Below are 16727 nucleotides of genomic sequence, written 5' to 3'. Positions count from 1 at the left end.
AGTAAGGCAGACAATAAAAAAGGAAAGGGAGGAGGAAGGAAGAAAGGAAGGAAGGAAAGAAAAGAGGGGAGGAAGGGAGGGTGGGAGGGAGGAAAGGAGGAAGGAAGGAAGGAAGGGGTAAAAGAAATGGGGAGGGGAAGGAGTAAGTAAGGCAGGCAATAAAAAAGGAAAGGAAGGAGGAAGGAAGGAAGGAAATTAAAAAACAGAGATGGAAAGACAGAACAGTGCAGGCGAAGGGGAGACAGGAGAGAGGGGGAAGAAGGATGAGAGACAGAAACACACAGAATCTTAACAGCTAAGAGACAAAGTGACTGCAGAGACAAAATGAAGAAATTTTAGAGGGAAAAAGAGAGAAATGAAAGGGAAGGGGAGGAGGTGAACATAGGGACAGATGGGAGGGGCAGAGAGAGGCAGAGACCGGGAGGGCGCACTGGGCCAGGCTGAGGGCCCTCAAGCTCCTACCATTGCCGTTGGCCAGCTTGGCCAGTGTGATGATGACAAATTCGTCAGTGAGGTTGAGGGGCTTGAGGTGGTGCTGAAGCTCGTACATGACCAAGCTGAAGTGGTTTCGGGACAGAGCCACCAGTGTGTCGCTGGCCACCTCTGCCTTCATATAGCCCTCCATCTGCAGGGGATGGGAGAGGGACATATGGCACCACCACCAGCCGGGCCTCCAGGAAAACCCTCCTACCCCAGGCTCTCTCCATCCTTCCTAGCTCCCTTGGGCTCAGCCTTACCCCTGCTCTGAGAGGTAACTGCACGGGGCTGTGGGCATCCTGGGCCAGGTCCCCAGTGGCCCAGCTCCTGGGTTGGCAGAGGAAAGGCACCAATGGAGCCTGGGGTCCTACCTCTGGGATCTCCCTCATCTCCTTGGAGGCAATGGCCACCAGCCTCTGCACACACTGCTCCTCCAGCTCCCCCTCCTGCTGGATGATCTCCTGGAGGATGTTGTAAATGTTGACCTTGCGCCGGGTGGAAATCTGGGAAATCAGTATGGTGGGTGGGATGGACCTCACCCTGTCCCCAGCACAAGTCTACTACCTCTCTCTCCCACTGTCCTCCTTCCCTACACCCAAACCACCAGCCTCTAAACACACAAATATTAGATCCCCATTCCTCCATTTCTAAATCCTCCTGCTTCCCTTCTCCTGCCCTTCTCATCCCACTGGCCCTGTCAATACAACTTGCATATCTGTATTCCTGCCCCTGATTTCAGTAAATATCTGGCAAGGCAGGGGTTAAGTGATCAACACACAAGGTTCTCTATGCATGGGGCACTGGCCATCTTGAAAGCCCAAGAAGGCAGGCTCACCTTGCCTTTGCCCTGTTGAGGGAGTCTGTGGGCCTGGGAAAATTGCCTCTGACTCTCTTCCAATTCCTTATCACCACTGAAAATGACCTGGTTTAGGACGGGATTGGGCAGATGGATTGCACATCCCCGATCACACCTGGAGGGTCGTATTTGAGAATACTTTTTAATCAGGCATGACAAGCCACTCTTAAGGAATGAGGGTTACTTTCTACGTGGGGCCACTGCCTGCAAAGCCCTCAGGAAAAAATGTCCTGCTACCTCTGGTGGTAGGGAGTTCCCTCCCAACAGTCCAGAAACCTTAGCAAATTTGGGGACCTTAAGAAGAGAGGAATTCACCCAAATGTGTAAGTTCTACTGGTGAAATCCAGTACAGGGAGTCTTGGTCTTGGTTTCCTACTTTTGGGATAGCAAATAGTAATTTGTAAAACTCCAGTCAGAAATTCCTATGACAGCTCCCAGAAATTAATGATGTGGCCTTAGTAGCTGCTCAGTACTGTGTGGCTCAAGACCAGTGTTTCTCAATCTTTATTATTATTATTATTATTATTATTATTACTCCCAAGGACATTTAGACTTTTTTCCTAATCACACCCCAATGAGACTTTAGTGCCATATGTGTGCATGTGTGTGTGTGTGTGTGTGTGTGTGTGTGTGGTATGCATATCCATGCTTTATACATGAAAAAGTAAAATTTTCTTTGTCCCCCAAGAACTAGTTTTACTTATTGGGGGCAATATCACCCCATTGAGAATGCAGGGTCTAGATTTTCACAGTACACTCAAGGAGGCCTGTGGCCTTGTGAATATTCTCCACTGAGAATATTCAAACCAGCTAATTCTAAGCCTTCTTACCCTACCTCACCAGTTTCTTTCCACAGAAACCACAATAAAGCCTGTTGCCTGTAATGCTTAATCAACACTCTTACTGCACCCTATACAAATAGCCAGGCAAATTATAAGAAGATCAGCCTTTTTTTGTGATCAAGAATAACCTTCGGAGAATATTTATAGTCACAAGAGAAAAATTGTCAAAGACTTGGAAATAACAAAAGCAGTCACTGAGTGGCCTTCTGGAACTGAGCTTGGTTCTGTCTGGCAGATGCTGTGGAATGACTGGATCCTGTAGAGTGTGCATCTGTGATTGCCAAGGCTACTTTACATCTCTGTAGGGGAAAAAGTTAAATCCTAGAAAACTGGTGACAATGCACATGTTTCCTCCATAGCAATGAAAATGATTCCTGTTCATGGCAGTGCAAATGGATTTTGTCTGGTAAAGCACAGGTAAAATTCTTATTTGAACAGCTTTTAAAATTTTACTGGTTCCTTAACTAGTTAAGGAGTAAATAAAATCTTTGATGCATGTTAATTTTTAAAATGTGCCTATTTGTTTATTGTCTGTTTACTGCCACTGATGACTGATTAAGACGTGTGTGTTAATCATGGTTTCTTATTTTCTTCATTTCCTGATGCTTTGACACCTGGGTCCTTGCTGACCCTAGAGAGACTACTCCTCCCGGAGCTAACCAATTCCTAGAGAGAGTAAACAAGCTGTCCATCAGCATGCTTTTTAAATGCAAAACAACTGTTACAGATTGAATCACGTACCCTAAAAATTCCTATGTTGAAGCCCTAACACCCAATGGGATAGTATTTGGAGATGAGCCCTTTGAAAGGTAATTAGGGTTAAATGAAGTCACAAGGGTGGGACCCTAATCTCATGGGATTGGTGCCCTTATAAAAGGAGCAGAAGACACAAGAGAGCTTTCTCTGTCTCTGTCTCATGCACAGGAGAGCCATGTGAGGACACAATGAGAGGGCAGTCACACAAGAAAGCCAGCAAGGAAGCAAGGCTTTACAGAAACCAAATTTGCTGACACCTTGTATTAGTCTCTTCTCGCGTTGCTAATTTAAACATACCCAAGACTGGGTAATTTATAAAGGAAAAGAGGTTTAATGGACTCACAGTTCCACGTGGCTGGGAGGCCTCACAATCATGGTAGGAGACAAAGGGGGAACACAGTCACATTTTACATGGTGGCAGGCAAGAGAGAATGAGAGCCAAGAGAAAGGGGAAACTCTTTATAAAACCATCAGATTTTGTGAGACTTATTCACTACTATGAGAACGGTATGAGGGAAACCATTCCATGATTCAACTATCTCCCACCGGTTCCCTCCCACAACATGTGGGAATTATGGGAGCTTTAATTCAAGGTGAGATTTGGGTGGGGACACAGCCAAACCATATCACACCTTAATCAGGGACTTCCAGCTTCCAGAATTGTGAGAAAATAAATTTCTGTTTTCTAAGCCACTCAGACTATAATACTCCATTACGGCATCCTGAACAGACAAGTATTCCAACCAACACAGAGCCCCTCTCCCAATCACCTGCTTTACTGGGCTCTCATACTCTGGGCCACTATCCACCTGCCCTAATCACACAGCACAGGTATCAGACAACTGGGAACAGCTATTTTGCCCCAGAGTCCACTGAGAATATTCAAACCAGCTAATTCTAAGCCTTCTTACCCTACCTCACCAGTTTCTTTCCACAGAAACCACAATAAAGCCTGTTGCCTATAATTTCCCCTGACTCCTTCTGCCTCCTCACAGACCCTAGTGCTTCCCCCTGTGTGACCCTGCATGGTGTGGAGGGCCCCTTCTCTTGGGAATGCAACAAACTGTCTTTTGTCCTTTTTTTTTTAGAAAACGTCTTGCTCTATCACCCAGGCCAGAGTACAGTGGTGCAAAATGGCTCACTGCAGCCTTGACTCAAACAATTCTGGGCTCAAACAGTGCTCCCATCTCAGCCTGCCAAGTAGCTGGGACTACAGACAGGTGCCACCATGCCAATTACTTTATTTTTTTAGAGATGTGGTCCTGCTATGTTACCCACGCTGGTCTTGAACTCCTGGCATGAGCCACCATGTCCAGCTAATAAACTGTCCTTTCAAGAGCAAGCATCTCCTGAGCTGTTGGTCTTGCCACAGCTGAATAAAAATAAAGCCTACATTTTTTTTTTTTTTTTTTTTTTTTTGAGATGGAGTCTCACTCTGTCACCCAGGCTGGAGTGCAGTGGCACGATCTTGGTTCACTGCAACCTCCACCTCCCGGGTTCAAGCAATTCTGCCTCAGCCTCCCAAGTAGCTGGGATTACAGGTATGTGCCACCATGTCTGGCTAATTTTTGTATTTTTAGTAGAGATGGGGTTTCACCATGTTGGTCAGGCTGGTCTTAAATCCTAAGCTCATGATCCGCCCACCTCGGCCTCCCAAAGTGGCTTGAGCCACTGCGCCTGGCCTACATTTTTTAAAAGCCCGTGTCAGTCTGTTTTTGCATTGCTATAAAGGAATACCTGAGGCTGGATAATTTATAAAGAAAAGTGGTTTATTTTGGTTCATGGTTCTGCAGACCATACAGCAAACATGTTGCTGGCATCCGCTTCTGGTGAGGCCTAGGAAGCTTTTACCCATGGTGGGGTGGAAGACAAAAGGGGTGGAAGACAAAAGGGGTGGAAGGCAAAAGGGGAGCCAGTGCATCATGTGGTGAGGGAGAAAGTGAGCCAGAGGGGGAGCCAGGCTCCTTTAAACAGCCAGCTGTCACGTGAACTCATTACCACAGGGAGGGCAACAAGACATTCATGATGGATCTTCCCCCATGACCCGAACACCTCCCTCCAGGCCCCACCTCCAACTCTGAGGTCACATTTCAACGTCATATTTGGAGGGGACACACATCCAAGCCACATCACAGCCTATTTTGACACTCCCTTGCTTGTGCTTCCCAGCTCCGGCAGACCTTCCTCATGGCTGCCATACACCTGTCTATATCTAAAGAAGGACCAAAATAACAAGTCAATGACCACACATCTAACAGAGCATATGGAGGAGAACACTTGACTTCAGCAAGGAAGTAACAAAGACCCTCTGAAGCACAGAAATTCAAGATGGCAGCATAAAGAAGAGAATGAAGTAGCCATCAGGGATTAGCTCAGGGCCAAGAGGGACTCACCCTTGCAGGAAAAGATAAGTGGGAGATCTCTAGTAGTCCACATTCCCAACACAGACACCTGTAAGCCTGACTCAGAAGAGCCCCTCAGCCCTCACAGACCCTATATAGGGAGCTGGCTGGAGTCCACACTGACAGACTCCCTCAAAGTGGGAATACACACTGGGTTCTTCCCAACCTTACCCCCTACCCTACCCCAGGACCCAGGCTGCTGTAGCACAGCATCATTTTAAGAGTGAAGCCACCAACTGACTACTTCTGCCCTGGGGTCAACGGTCCCTGTGTTTCCACATCTCTGAAGCCCCACTGACATCCCCCCACACCCACCCAAAGGGCTGCAGCCTCATGGTGCCACCTGGACCCAGCCAGGCAGCTACATTATCAGCACCCAAGCCCATGCAGCATCCTACACCCTGGGGAACAGGCAGTGTGGTATATCAGAAAAGCTGCCCCCAGAGAGAGCCAAAGCACACATTCCCCAGAACCTGAGAGACACCTGCCCAGGGCTGCTGCCACTGGTAGTGATCCTGCCCCAAAAGTGACAGGGTCTAAGGACTTGCCTGCCCAGAACCTACCACCACCACCACCACTGGCAACCAGATGGGCCACCCAGGGGCCCAAGAACCAGCCTGCATACCACACATATTCATGCATACCACCCAGGGACCTGAAGAACAGCCTGCCCAGGCCCACGGCCACCACTGTCTGTGAACCCATCTCCTCTAGCATCAGAGCCACTGTGTGTTTGCATGTGTCCCCAAGGGGCCTAAAGACTGATTCACCTGGCATCCCTGTCCCCAGCAAAACCACTCTTAGCCTGCACAAATAACTGCTGGAACTCACAGACACTGCTGATGTTAATGACAGCTGAAGAAATTGTACAAGAACTACATCTCTTCACACACCCAGAACCAAGGCAAAAGCAGCCTATCCAACCAACATTGTAGGTATGTCTACAGGAAAAAGTCTTTTTCTATGACAGCTATTCCATAAAATGGGAAAAAGCAACTATTATACCACATGTGTAATAGTTATTAACATAGGGACATAAGAAAAATGAAAAAGCAAGAAAACATAATGCTTTCAAAGGAACTCAACAATTCTCCAGTAACAGACTACCAGAAAAATAAAAATTTATGTAATGCCTAAAAAGAAATCTAAAATACTGATCTTACATAAACTCAGTGAGATACAAGAAAACACAGATAGGCAATACAAATAAATAAATTGAAAAAAATTCATGATCTGAATAAGAATTTCAACACATAGATATAAAAAAAGAAATCTTGGAATGGAGAATTCAATAAAAAATTAAAAATACAATCAAGAGCTTTTACACTGGATCAAGCAGTACAAAAGAATTTCTGAACTTGAAGAAAGATCCTTTGAAAAGAATAAATAAAGTCCACATGATACATGGGACACCATTAAGCAAACACATATTCAATTTTAGGAGCCCCAGAAAGACAAGAGATGGGAGAAGGCACAGAAAATTGATTTAATAAAATAATAAGGAAATTTAAAAACTTCCCAAGTCATGGGAACCATATAGACACCCAAACACAGGAAGCTCAAATATTTTCAAACAGATTCAACCCTAATAGGTCTTCTTTGAGGAACGTTATAGTTAAACTGTCAAAGGCAAAGATAATTCTTAAAACAGCAGGAGAAAAGCATAAAGTGACATCAAAGCTGACTAGCAGCACATTTCTCCACAGAAACCTTATAGACCAGGAGAGAATGGGATGATATCTTCAAAGTACTGAAAGACAAGGTTAGGTGAGAATACTATACCCAGCAAAGCTATTTTTAAGACATGTAAGGGAAGTAAAGTCATTCCAAGGCAAGCAAAAACTGAGGGATTTATCACCATTAGACTGATCCTACAAGAAATATCTAATAGCATTGTACATCTGGAAGTCAAATAATGATATCTATCATCAGGAAAACACACAAAAGTATAAATCTCACTGTCTCATGTAGAGTAGATGACAAAGATAAATGATACACACAAATGAGAAGGAGGAAAGAAGCAAACATTATTACTACAGAAAACCACCAAACCACAAAAATAAGTAAGAGAGAAAGAAAGAAACAAAGGTTAACAAAACAATCAGAAAATAGTTAACAAAATGACAGGAGTAAGTCCTCATATACCAAAAACAATCTTGAATGTAAAGGGTTTAAATGCCCCAATTAAAGGATGTAGAATGACTGAATTGATTAAAACAACAACAACAGTAAAACAAGGCCCAACTATATGCTTCCTACACAAAACTCTTTGCCTGTAAAGATCCATGTAGTCTGAAAGTAAAGGGAAGGAAAATGGTATTCCATGTAAATGAAAACCAAAAGCATGTAGGAGTGGCTATGCTTCTATTGCTTCTATCAGACAAGATAGCTTTTAAGTCAAAAAACATAAAAAGAGACAAAGATGGTCAGTATATAATGATAAAAGGGTCAATTCAGCAAAAGGATGTAACAATTTTAAATACATATACACCCAACACCAGTGTACCCAGATATATAAAGCAAATATTATTAGAGCTAAAGAGAGAGACTACAATATTTTGGAACTTCAACACCCCACTTTCAATATTAAACAAATTATCCAGACAGAAACTCAAAACAGAAACATCACACTTAAACTGCACTAAACACCAAATGGATGTAACAGACACTTTTACAGAAGATTTCATTCAACAGCTGCAGAATACACATTCTTCTCATTAGCACACAGAACATTCTCCAGAATGGACTGTATGTTAGGTCACAAAATAAAATCACAACAAAAAATTTTAAATGAAATCATATCAAGCTTCTTCTTAGACCACAATGGAATAAAACTAGAAATCAATAACAAGAGGAACTTTGGAAACTGTAGAAATACTCGAAAATTAAACACCTTCCTGAACAACCAATGAATAAATTAAGAAGGAAACTTAAAATTTTCTTGAAACTAATGAAAATAAAAATACAACATGCCAAAACCTATGAGATGCAGCAAAAACACTACTAAGATGGAAGAGTATAGCAATAAATGCCAATATTAAAAAAGTAGAAAGATTTCAATTAAACAACCTAACGATACACATCAAGGAACTAGAAAAACAAGAACAAACCAAGTCCAAAACTAGCAGAAGAAATAATAAAAATCGGGGACTTCCAGTTCCAAAACGGTGGCACAGAAAAAAACTGGCTTCACTCCCCACTCCCCACTCCAACGCCCCCCGCCACACACACATAGAAAACCAAAAACAAATGTACAGCAACAAGATTATCATCAGCAATTTCTAAAACTCAAAATGGAGAATGAGGCAGTTACTGGGGCCACAGAGAAGGGGAAAACCTCTGAGCAAACTGTAAGAGAATGGACTTCTATATCCATGATGCCCCTCCTCCCAATTTGCCCGGCATGAAGCCCATGCAAAATTTCCCTGACTTATGGTTTCTATACTGGAAAAAGTCAGATAAAGATCAAAGTGGACAATCAGTTTCCTGAAAATCTTGGCTTTCCTGGCAGGAGACCTGTTCCTGTCTCAACCTATGAGAAGCATCAGGAATGCCTGAAAGGAGAAATACCCCTGAGGACAGCCAAAGACAAAAAGAGGAGGTAGGACTATCATCAGCATCCCTTGAAACTATGCTCTGTAACTCAGTCAAAGGAGATACCAAGTAAGAGTGGCTCTTCAGCAGCACCGTGCTGTATGAGGTTCATTCCACAGGTTCCCTTGGCATGAACCCCTAGCCAGCCTTCCAACACTACTGAGATATCCTCCTTAGGACCTCCCTCATTTTGGGACAGGTGGCATTCTGATTGTTTATGGGAACCAAAGGAAGCCTGGGCTTATGAAGCCATCTGGTGCCATAAAGGAGGCAATGACCTGGCAGGGAAAGAAAAAAAAGTCAACAGGTAAATTACAGAGAATCTCTAAACAAATATATCCAATTAAAATCAGAACAAGCCAGACAGAGAATGCAAATAAATAAATAATCCTTCAAATCAAAGACACAGACATACATCCACAAGAAACAATAGCAAAAAGGGAATCATGACCTTCCAAAATGGACAAAGCAAAAAACCATGACTGACCCTAATGAGATGGTCATTTGCGAACTCTCTGACCAAGAATTCAAAATAGAAGTTTTAAGAAAATTCAGTGATCTCCCATATCATACAAAAAAAAAAAATCAGTTCAGAAATTTATCAGGGAAATGTAACAAGGAGATTGAAATAATTTTTAAAACTCAAACAGAAGTCTTAAAACTGAGAAATAAATGTACTACATTGAAAACATCATTAAAGGCTGTCAATAGTAGAATGAATCAAGTAGAGGTAAGAATCAGTGTGCTCAAAGACAGGCTATTTGAAAATACACAGAGGAGAAACAATTTAAAAAATATAAAAGAATGAAGATTACTTACAAGATATAGAAAAGTACCTCAAACGATCAAATTCAAGAATGACTGGTGTTCCAGAGGGAGTTGAACAGGAGGTAGAAAGCTTATTCAAAGCAATAATAATGGAAAACTGTCCAAAACATGAGAAAGAGATTAATATTCAAGTATAGGAATGTCAGAGAACAACAAAAAGATTCAGCCCAAATAAGATTTCTCCAAGGCATACTATAATCAAACTCTCAAAGAGTTTGACAGGACAAAAAGAGGATTCTAAAAGTGGCAAGAGAAAAGAAACAGATAACATAAAAAGGAACTCCAATTCATCTGACAACAGACTTCTCAATGGAAACCATACAGGCCAAGAGGGAGTAAGATGACATTTTCAAAATATTAAAGTAAAAAACCCTGCCTTCCAAAAATACTGCATCCAGCAAAGCTATCCTTAAAATATGAAGGAGAAATAAAGTATTTCCAAGACGAACAAAATTTGAGAGAATTTACCACCACCGGAAATGCCAGGAGTTTTTCAGTCCGAAGGAAGAAAACACGAATGTTGAAAAAAGATAATCTTTGAAGGTGCAAAATCACTGGTAAAATTAAGTACATGGGCAAACTCAGAATACTCTAATACCATAATTGTGGGTAATCCACTTGAACTCTAGAAATGTATTGAAAACAATATGATTGTTTCAATAGAAACAATAATTGAAAATAGTAATACCTGTAGCAACTTGTGAAGAGATGAAGAGAGGCAATATCAAAAGATGTAAATTGAGTTGATATGAAGTCAAATGTGGGAAGCGATGGAGTTATTAAATGCAAGCTTCTAAATTTTTTCTTGTTCCTATTTTGCTTTGTGATCTAAGATAAATTGTCATCTCTTTAAAATAACTTGTTATATGTATAAGATATTTTTAGCAACCCTTGTGCTAACCACAATGCAAAATCCTATAATATACTCACTAAAAATAAAAATCAATTATCTAAAACATACTACCAGGAAAACAATTCCTGAACCACAAAGAAAAACAGTATGAAAGAAAGGAAGAGAGGAATTACAAAACAACCAGAAAGCAAACAACATAATAGCAGTAACAAGTCTTTACTTATCAATAATAACACTGAATGTAAATGAATTCAACTCTCCAAGTATAAGACAAAGAGTGGCTGAACAGATAAACAAAGACCCAACTATACACTGCCTGCAAGAAACCCACTTCACCTATAAAGACACACAGACTGAAAATGAAGGTTGCAGTGACCTGAGATTGCACCACTTCACTCCAGCCTGGGCAACAGCATGAGACTCTGTCACCAAAATAAATAAATAAAAGAAATACAAAGAATTATTGGAGTTATTAGAGTTATGAACAACTACATGCCAACAAAAGATGGAAAAAGATACTCCATACAACTGGAAACCAAAAAAGAGCAGAAGTAACAATACTTACATCAAATAAACTAGACTATAAATCAAAGACTATAAAAGAGACAAAGAAGGTCACTATATAATGATAAAGGGGTCAATTCAGCAAGAGGATATAATAACTATAAATATCTATGCACCCAACACAGGAGCTTCAAAGTATATAAATCAAACATTAATATATATAAAGGGAGAGATATACGGCAATACAATAATGGTAGGGGACTTAAACACCACATTCTCAGTAATGGACTGATTATTCAGACAGGAAATCAATGAAGAAACATCACAGTTAAAATACACACTAGATCAAACAGGCTTAAATGACATTGACAGAACACTTCATCCAATGGCTGCAGAATGCACATTCTTCTCATCAGCACATGGAATATTCTCCAGAATATACCATATCTTGGGCCACAAAACAAGTCTCAACAAATTCATCAAAGTATAAATCATATTACTTTTTCTGACCACAATGGAATAAAACTAGAAATCAACCACAAACAAACTTTGGAAAATACACAAACACATAGAAATTATGCAATATATTGCTGGATGACCATTGGGTCAATAAAGAAATTAAGAAGGAAATTTAAAATTTTCTTGAATGGAAACAGAAATCTAACATACAAAAATCTATTGGATACAGCAAAAGCAGTACTAACAGGGAAGTTTATGGCAATAAAAGCCAATATCAAAAAAGTAGAAAGAATTCAAATAAGCAACCTAATGATACACATTAAGGAACTAAAAAAGCAAGAATATACCAAACCCAAAATTTGAAGAAGGACAAGAGATCAGTGCAGAAATAAACAAAATCAAAACTAATAAAACAATACAGAGGAACAAAAGAAAAGTTGAGTTTTTGAAAAAATAAACAAAATTGATAAACATTTAGCTGGAGTGAAAAAAAAGAGTGAAGACACAAATAAGTAAAATCAGAAATGAAAGGGGACATAACTGAGACTGGCAGAAATACAAATAACTGGCTGGGCACACTGGCTCATGTCTGTAATCTCAGCACTCACACCTGTAATCCCGGAAATTTGGGAAGCTGAAGTGGGCAGATTACTTGAGGTCAGGAGTTTGAGACCAGCCTGGTTAACATAGCAAAATCCTGTCTCTACCAAAAATACAAAAATTAGCTGGGCATGGTAGTGCGTGCCTGTAATCCCAGCTACTTGGGAGGCTGAGGCAGGAAAATTGCTTGAACCTGGAAGGCAGAGGTTGCAGTGAGCTGAGACTGCGCCACTTCACTCCAGCCTGGGCAACAGCATGAGACTCTGTCACCAAAATAAATAAACAAAAGAAATACAAAGAATTATAAGAGTTATTAGAGTTATGAACAACTACCTGCCAACAAATTTGAAAACCTATAGGAAACAAATTCCTGGACACATACAGCCTACCAAGATTGAACAATGAGGAAATAGAAAACTCCAATGAACCAATATTGAATAATGAGATTGAGACAGGAATAGTTTCTCATCAAAGAAAAGCTCAAGACTGGATGGATTCACTGCTGAATTCTACCAAACATTAAATAAAAACAAATACTAATTCTACTCAAACCATTCAAAAAAAATATTGATAAGGAGGGAATACTTCCAAACTCATACTACCAGGCCAGCATTACCCTGATACGAAAACCAGACAAGAATACAACAAGAAAAGAAAACTACAGGCCAATATCTGTGATGAGCATAGATGTAGAAATCCTCAACAAAACATTAGCAAACTGAATTCAACAACACAATTAAAAGATCATTCACCATGATCAAGTGGGATTCATCCCAAGGATGTAAGGATGGTCCAATACACGCAATTCAATAAATGTGATACATCACATTAACAGAGCCAAGAACAACAACCATATGATCATTTCAATATATGCTGAAAAAGTATTTGATAAATTCAACAACCCTTTATGATTTTTTTTAAAAAAACTCAACAAGCTGGGTATAGAAAGAGTATACCTCACAATAATATATCAGAAAGATAGTTGCATTTTCATGTTTATTGCAATACTATTCACAATAGCCAAGATATGGAATCAACCTAAGTGCCCATCAATGGATGAAGGGATAAATAAAATGTGGCATATACAGACAATGAAATATTATTCAACCATAAAAAAGAATGAAACCCTGTCATTCACAGTAACATGAATGAAACTGGAGGACATTATGTCAAGTGAAATAAGTCAGGCACAGATAGATAAATACCCCATGTTCTCACTCATATATGGGAGCTATAAAAATGGTGAGCTCATAGAAGTCAAGAGTAGAATTTCAGTATTAGGGTATGGGAAAGGTAGGATCAGGGGAGGATAGGGAGAAGTTGATTAAAAGATACAAAATTACAGCTGGAGAGAAGGAATAAGTTCTCGTGTTCTATAGCACTGTAGGTTATGAATATAATTAACAATGATTGATTGTATGTTTTCAAAAAACTAGAAGAAACCATTTTGAATGCTTGCAGCACAAAGAAATGATAAATGTTTGCAGTGATGGATATACTAATTACCCTGATTCGGTCACTACACATTGTATACGTGTTCTGAAATATCATTTTGTATTCTATAAATATGTACAATTATTATGTGTCAACTAAAAATAAAAGGGAGAAAATGCAAATGCAAATCCAAATCCAACAAAAATAATAAAGCTTTTTATAAATAAGCTCCTCTGCTTATACCACCCCTTTGCTACCCACTCCAAGATAAAAGGGTAGTCTAAACTCCAACAGTTCTCAAAGTATGCTCTCCAGATCAGCCTCAGCATCACCTGGGAACTTGTTAGAAGTTCAGGCTCCACCCCAGACATACTGAATCGGAAACTCTGGGGGTGGGGCCCAGCAAGGTTTGGATCAGCTCTGGTCAAAACCCTGTCTAGTTCAAAACCTTGTCTGGTACAAGGTGATGCAAACCTTGTCTGTACAAATCCACCTTGGCCTCTGGTTGCACTTTGCATCACTCCCTCCAACGTCCTCTACCCCAGCCCCCTAACCCAGCTAAGCATCTCCCCACTAGGCAAACATCCCTGCACCCTGTGTCTGGTGTATCTTTACTCTCCCATGCCCACTGGCTCAACATCTTTGCAACTCAGCTCATGTGCTCTAGAACAATGGCTCCCAAACCCACTGTGTCAGAATACAAGGGAACTTTTAAAACTTATGAACATCCCAGGTCCCAGTTGGTCCTCAGGGAGTAAGCACCTCACAGTCTTGCCCATCTCTGTATCCTAGTACCATGCACCACATCTCTGAGAGTCACTAACTATGTGTTGGGTGGTGGATGGATGCACACACAGCTAAAGGTGGCTGAGCCCAGTGGGTCAGGTGCCCTACCTCTGACACCTGCAGGCAGCGGATGAGAGTGTTTATCACCACAGAAGGCTCAGTGGTAGCCTTTTCCGTGATTATCACCGAGGCCAGGGTCTTCCGCATGTCAAGGCCTGCCCCTGTCGTGTCCGTCTTTGCCGATTCACTGTCAATGATGTCCAGGAGGTTCACAACTTGTTGAAAGGTACCTATGAAAACAAAGGCCACCCAGGTGCAGTATGGAAATGACCATGACAGGAGATGCCCTTGTGTCCCTGGCCTCGCCTCCACCTGCGCAGCTCTAGCTTCATGTGTGGAGTGATGTCCACTGTGCAGATGGAGAAAGGGAGACCTAGGCCTAGGGAGACCTAAAGAGTTTGTGTCTGAAATGGGGCAGGAAAGCAGAGATGTGGGTGACATTCTTACCACTGTCATCTGATTCAAAAGTCCCCAGGTCGTCTCTTTCCTCTGACACCTCCTCACTCGAGTCTACTGCTGCTTCTGTAATGGCTTCCGTCATCTCTTCCTCAAGCTCTTTTGAGATCAACAGAATTTGTAAAGTACAGGGTGTGACAACACACCCTAGGATGACCCTAATGACCCATACCCTTCAATAAAGCCATCCCCTTGAGGGTATGTGGGTGTAACCTGTGACTGACTGCCTTCTAACCAATAGAATATGGCAAAGGTGATGGGTGACCCTCTCTCGAGTGGATTACATCATATGGCAAAGATGGTGGGATGTCATTCCCATGATCACATTATGCCACATGAGAGTCCCTCTTAGCAGATTGAAAAGAAACATTCTACTGGCCTTCAAAAGTAAACAGCCATGATGCAAACTGCCTGTGGTGAGGGCCATGTAGCAAGGAACTGAGGGACTCAGTCCTACAACCATAAGAAACTGAATTCTCCAATAAGCACATGAGTTTGGAAGAGAAAGCTGAACTCCGGAAAGGATTGCAGGCTCTGAGACCCTAAACAAAAGACCAAGGAAAGCCATGCCCAGACTCCTGGCCCATGAAACCATAAGATAATCAATGGATGTTCTTTTAAGCCACTGAGTTTATGATAATTTGTTACACAGCAATAGATAATATCCTTGGTTTAATAGAGCCTTCTCTCCCTCTCTTCTAGACACTGATAATTAATAGCTAATGAGAAATCCATATCAGCATCTCTCGTAACTCCTTTAAGGGGTTTTCTCAATATCCACAGCTTCTTAAAAATTGAGAAACACCAATATAGATGTCAAGATGGTGGAATAAAGACTCTCAGATCATTTCTCCTCCTGTCCCAAGTTCCTTGATCCTCAAAGATCCATTCCACGGCCCTTTACTATCCCATACTCCCTTTTCCTTTAAAGGATTTTAAAGAGCTACTCTGGGACCTAAACACTGACCTTTCCTTAGGGTCCTCTTCTGGATTAAACAGAAACTAACCACAAGAAAAAGCTCCGCTCTTTGCCCAATACACATCAATGGAAATGCAAATGGAAGAATTGGTTGTCAAAGTGAGACAGTTGGGCTCTTCAGTCATGTTTCTTATAGGAATGGGCCTCCTGGCAGGGTGGGAGGGTTTCACTAGAACTATCACCGTTAGATCCCAGACCCTTGGAACTTTGAGATCCAACTGCCTCCCTGAGTCTCTATCAACCCAGGGCTTTGAAGAGTGCACAGGACTCTGGGGTGAAAACTCTACATCACGCCGCCAATCAGCATATCTGTTACTCACATGTGTGTGGTGAAGTACAGGGGCCTGTTTGGGAAAGGGAGATGGTAGAAGTGGGGATGGCTTACAACCAAGTCCCAGGGGAACACAGTCATGAGAGCCCTGGTTGGGGAGGTGTGGTCAGGACAGTTGCAGAAGAGAGGAGGGGCAGACTGAGAGGCCCTGGGGAAAGTACTCCTCCTTCCCAGGGACTGGATGACTGCAAGAGAAGAAGCGGATTCCCACTATCACAATACTTACAAGATAAAGAATATCAAAGACAAGTAGGATAGGAGGCACCCTGATTTCCTAAACCAAAAGTGGAGCCCAAAGGATTTCCCTGTCATTTGTAGCTGGGAGAGATGATCCAGATCATAGGTAGAACAATGAAATATTGTCCTTTGGGAAACCTTTCTAGGCACTGCAAGACAACAGGAACAAAACTCAGAGACATCTAGGGCCAAGGCTGCTTATGTGGAATTCCCACTCCAAGTTTGCCCATCCAGCCAAATGGGATTTCCTCAGCCTGTGCTCGGACACCTCTA

The 16727-nt window shown here is 41.6% G+C and overlaps 1 protein-coding gene across 9 annotated transcripts in view; it reads right to left on the bottom strand.

Moving 5' to 3' along the window:
• LOC105473882 (maestro heat like repeat family member 2A) overlaps nt 1-16066 on the bottom strand; it is a 59301-nt gene extending 43235 nt beyond the window's left edge. For 4 of the 9 annotated variants that reach the window (XM_071073590.1, XM_071073595.1, XM_071073594.1 and 1 more), the window contains exons 1-5: nt 15915-16061; nt 14899-15006; nt 14500-14681; nt 849-980; nt 463-625 (exon numbers count right to left, since the gene is read on the bottom strand). In XM_071073590.1, coding sequence (XP_070929691.1) covers nt 463-625; nt 849-980; nt 14500-14681; nt 14899-15006; nt 15915-16011 — 682 coding nt within the window. In that variant the 5' untranslated portion in view covers nt 16012-16061. Of the gene's footprint in view, nt 1-462; nt 626-848; nt 981-14499; nt 14682-14898; nt 15007-15874 lie in introns of all 9 variants that reach the window. The other 5 variants (XM_071073591.1, XM_011728044.2, XM_011728043.2 and 2 more) reach the window with 3 other exon arrangements.
• Between the last annotated feature and the right edge of the window lie 661 nt (nt 16067-16727).

The sequence above is a fragment of the Macaca nemestrina genome, chromosome 11 (assembly GCF_043159975.1).
Source record: "Macaca nemestrina isolate mMacNem1 chromosome 11, mMacNem.hap1, whole genome shotgun sequence".
NCBI classification, from domain to species: domain Eukaryota; kingdom Metazoa; phylum Chordata; class Mammalia; order Primates; family Cercopithecidae; genus Macaca; species Macaca nemestrina.
The sequence above is the reverse complement of the archived record's forward strand: the minus strand, read 5'-3'. Positions and strand labels throughout refer to the sequence as shown.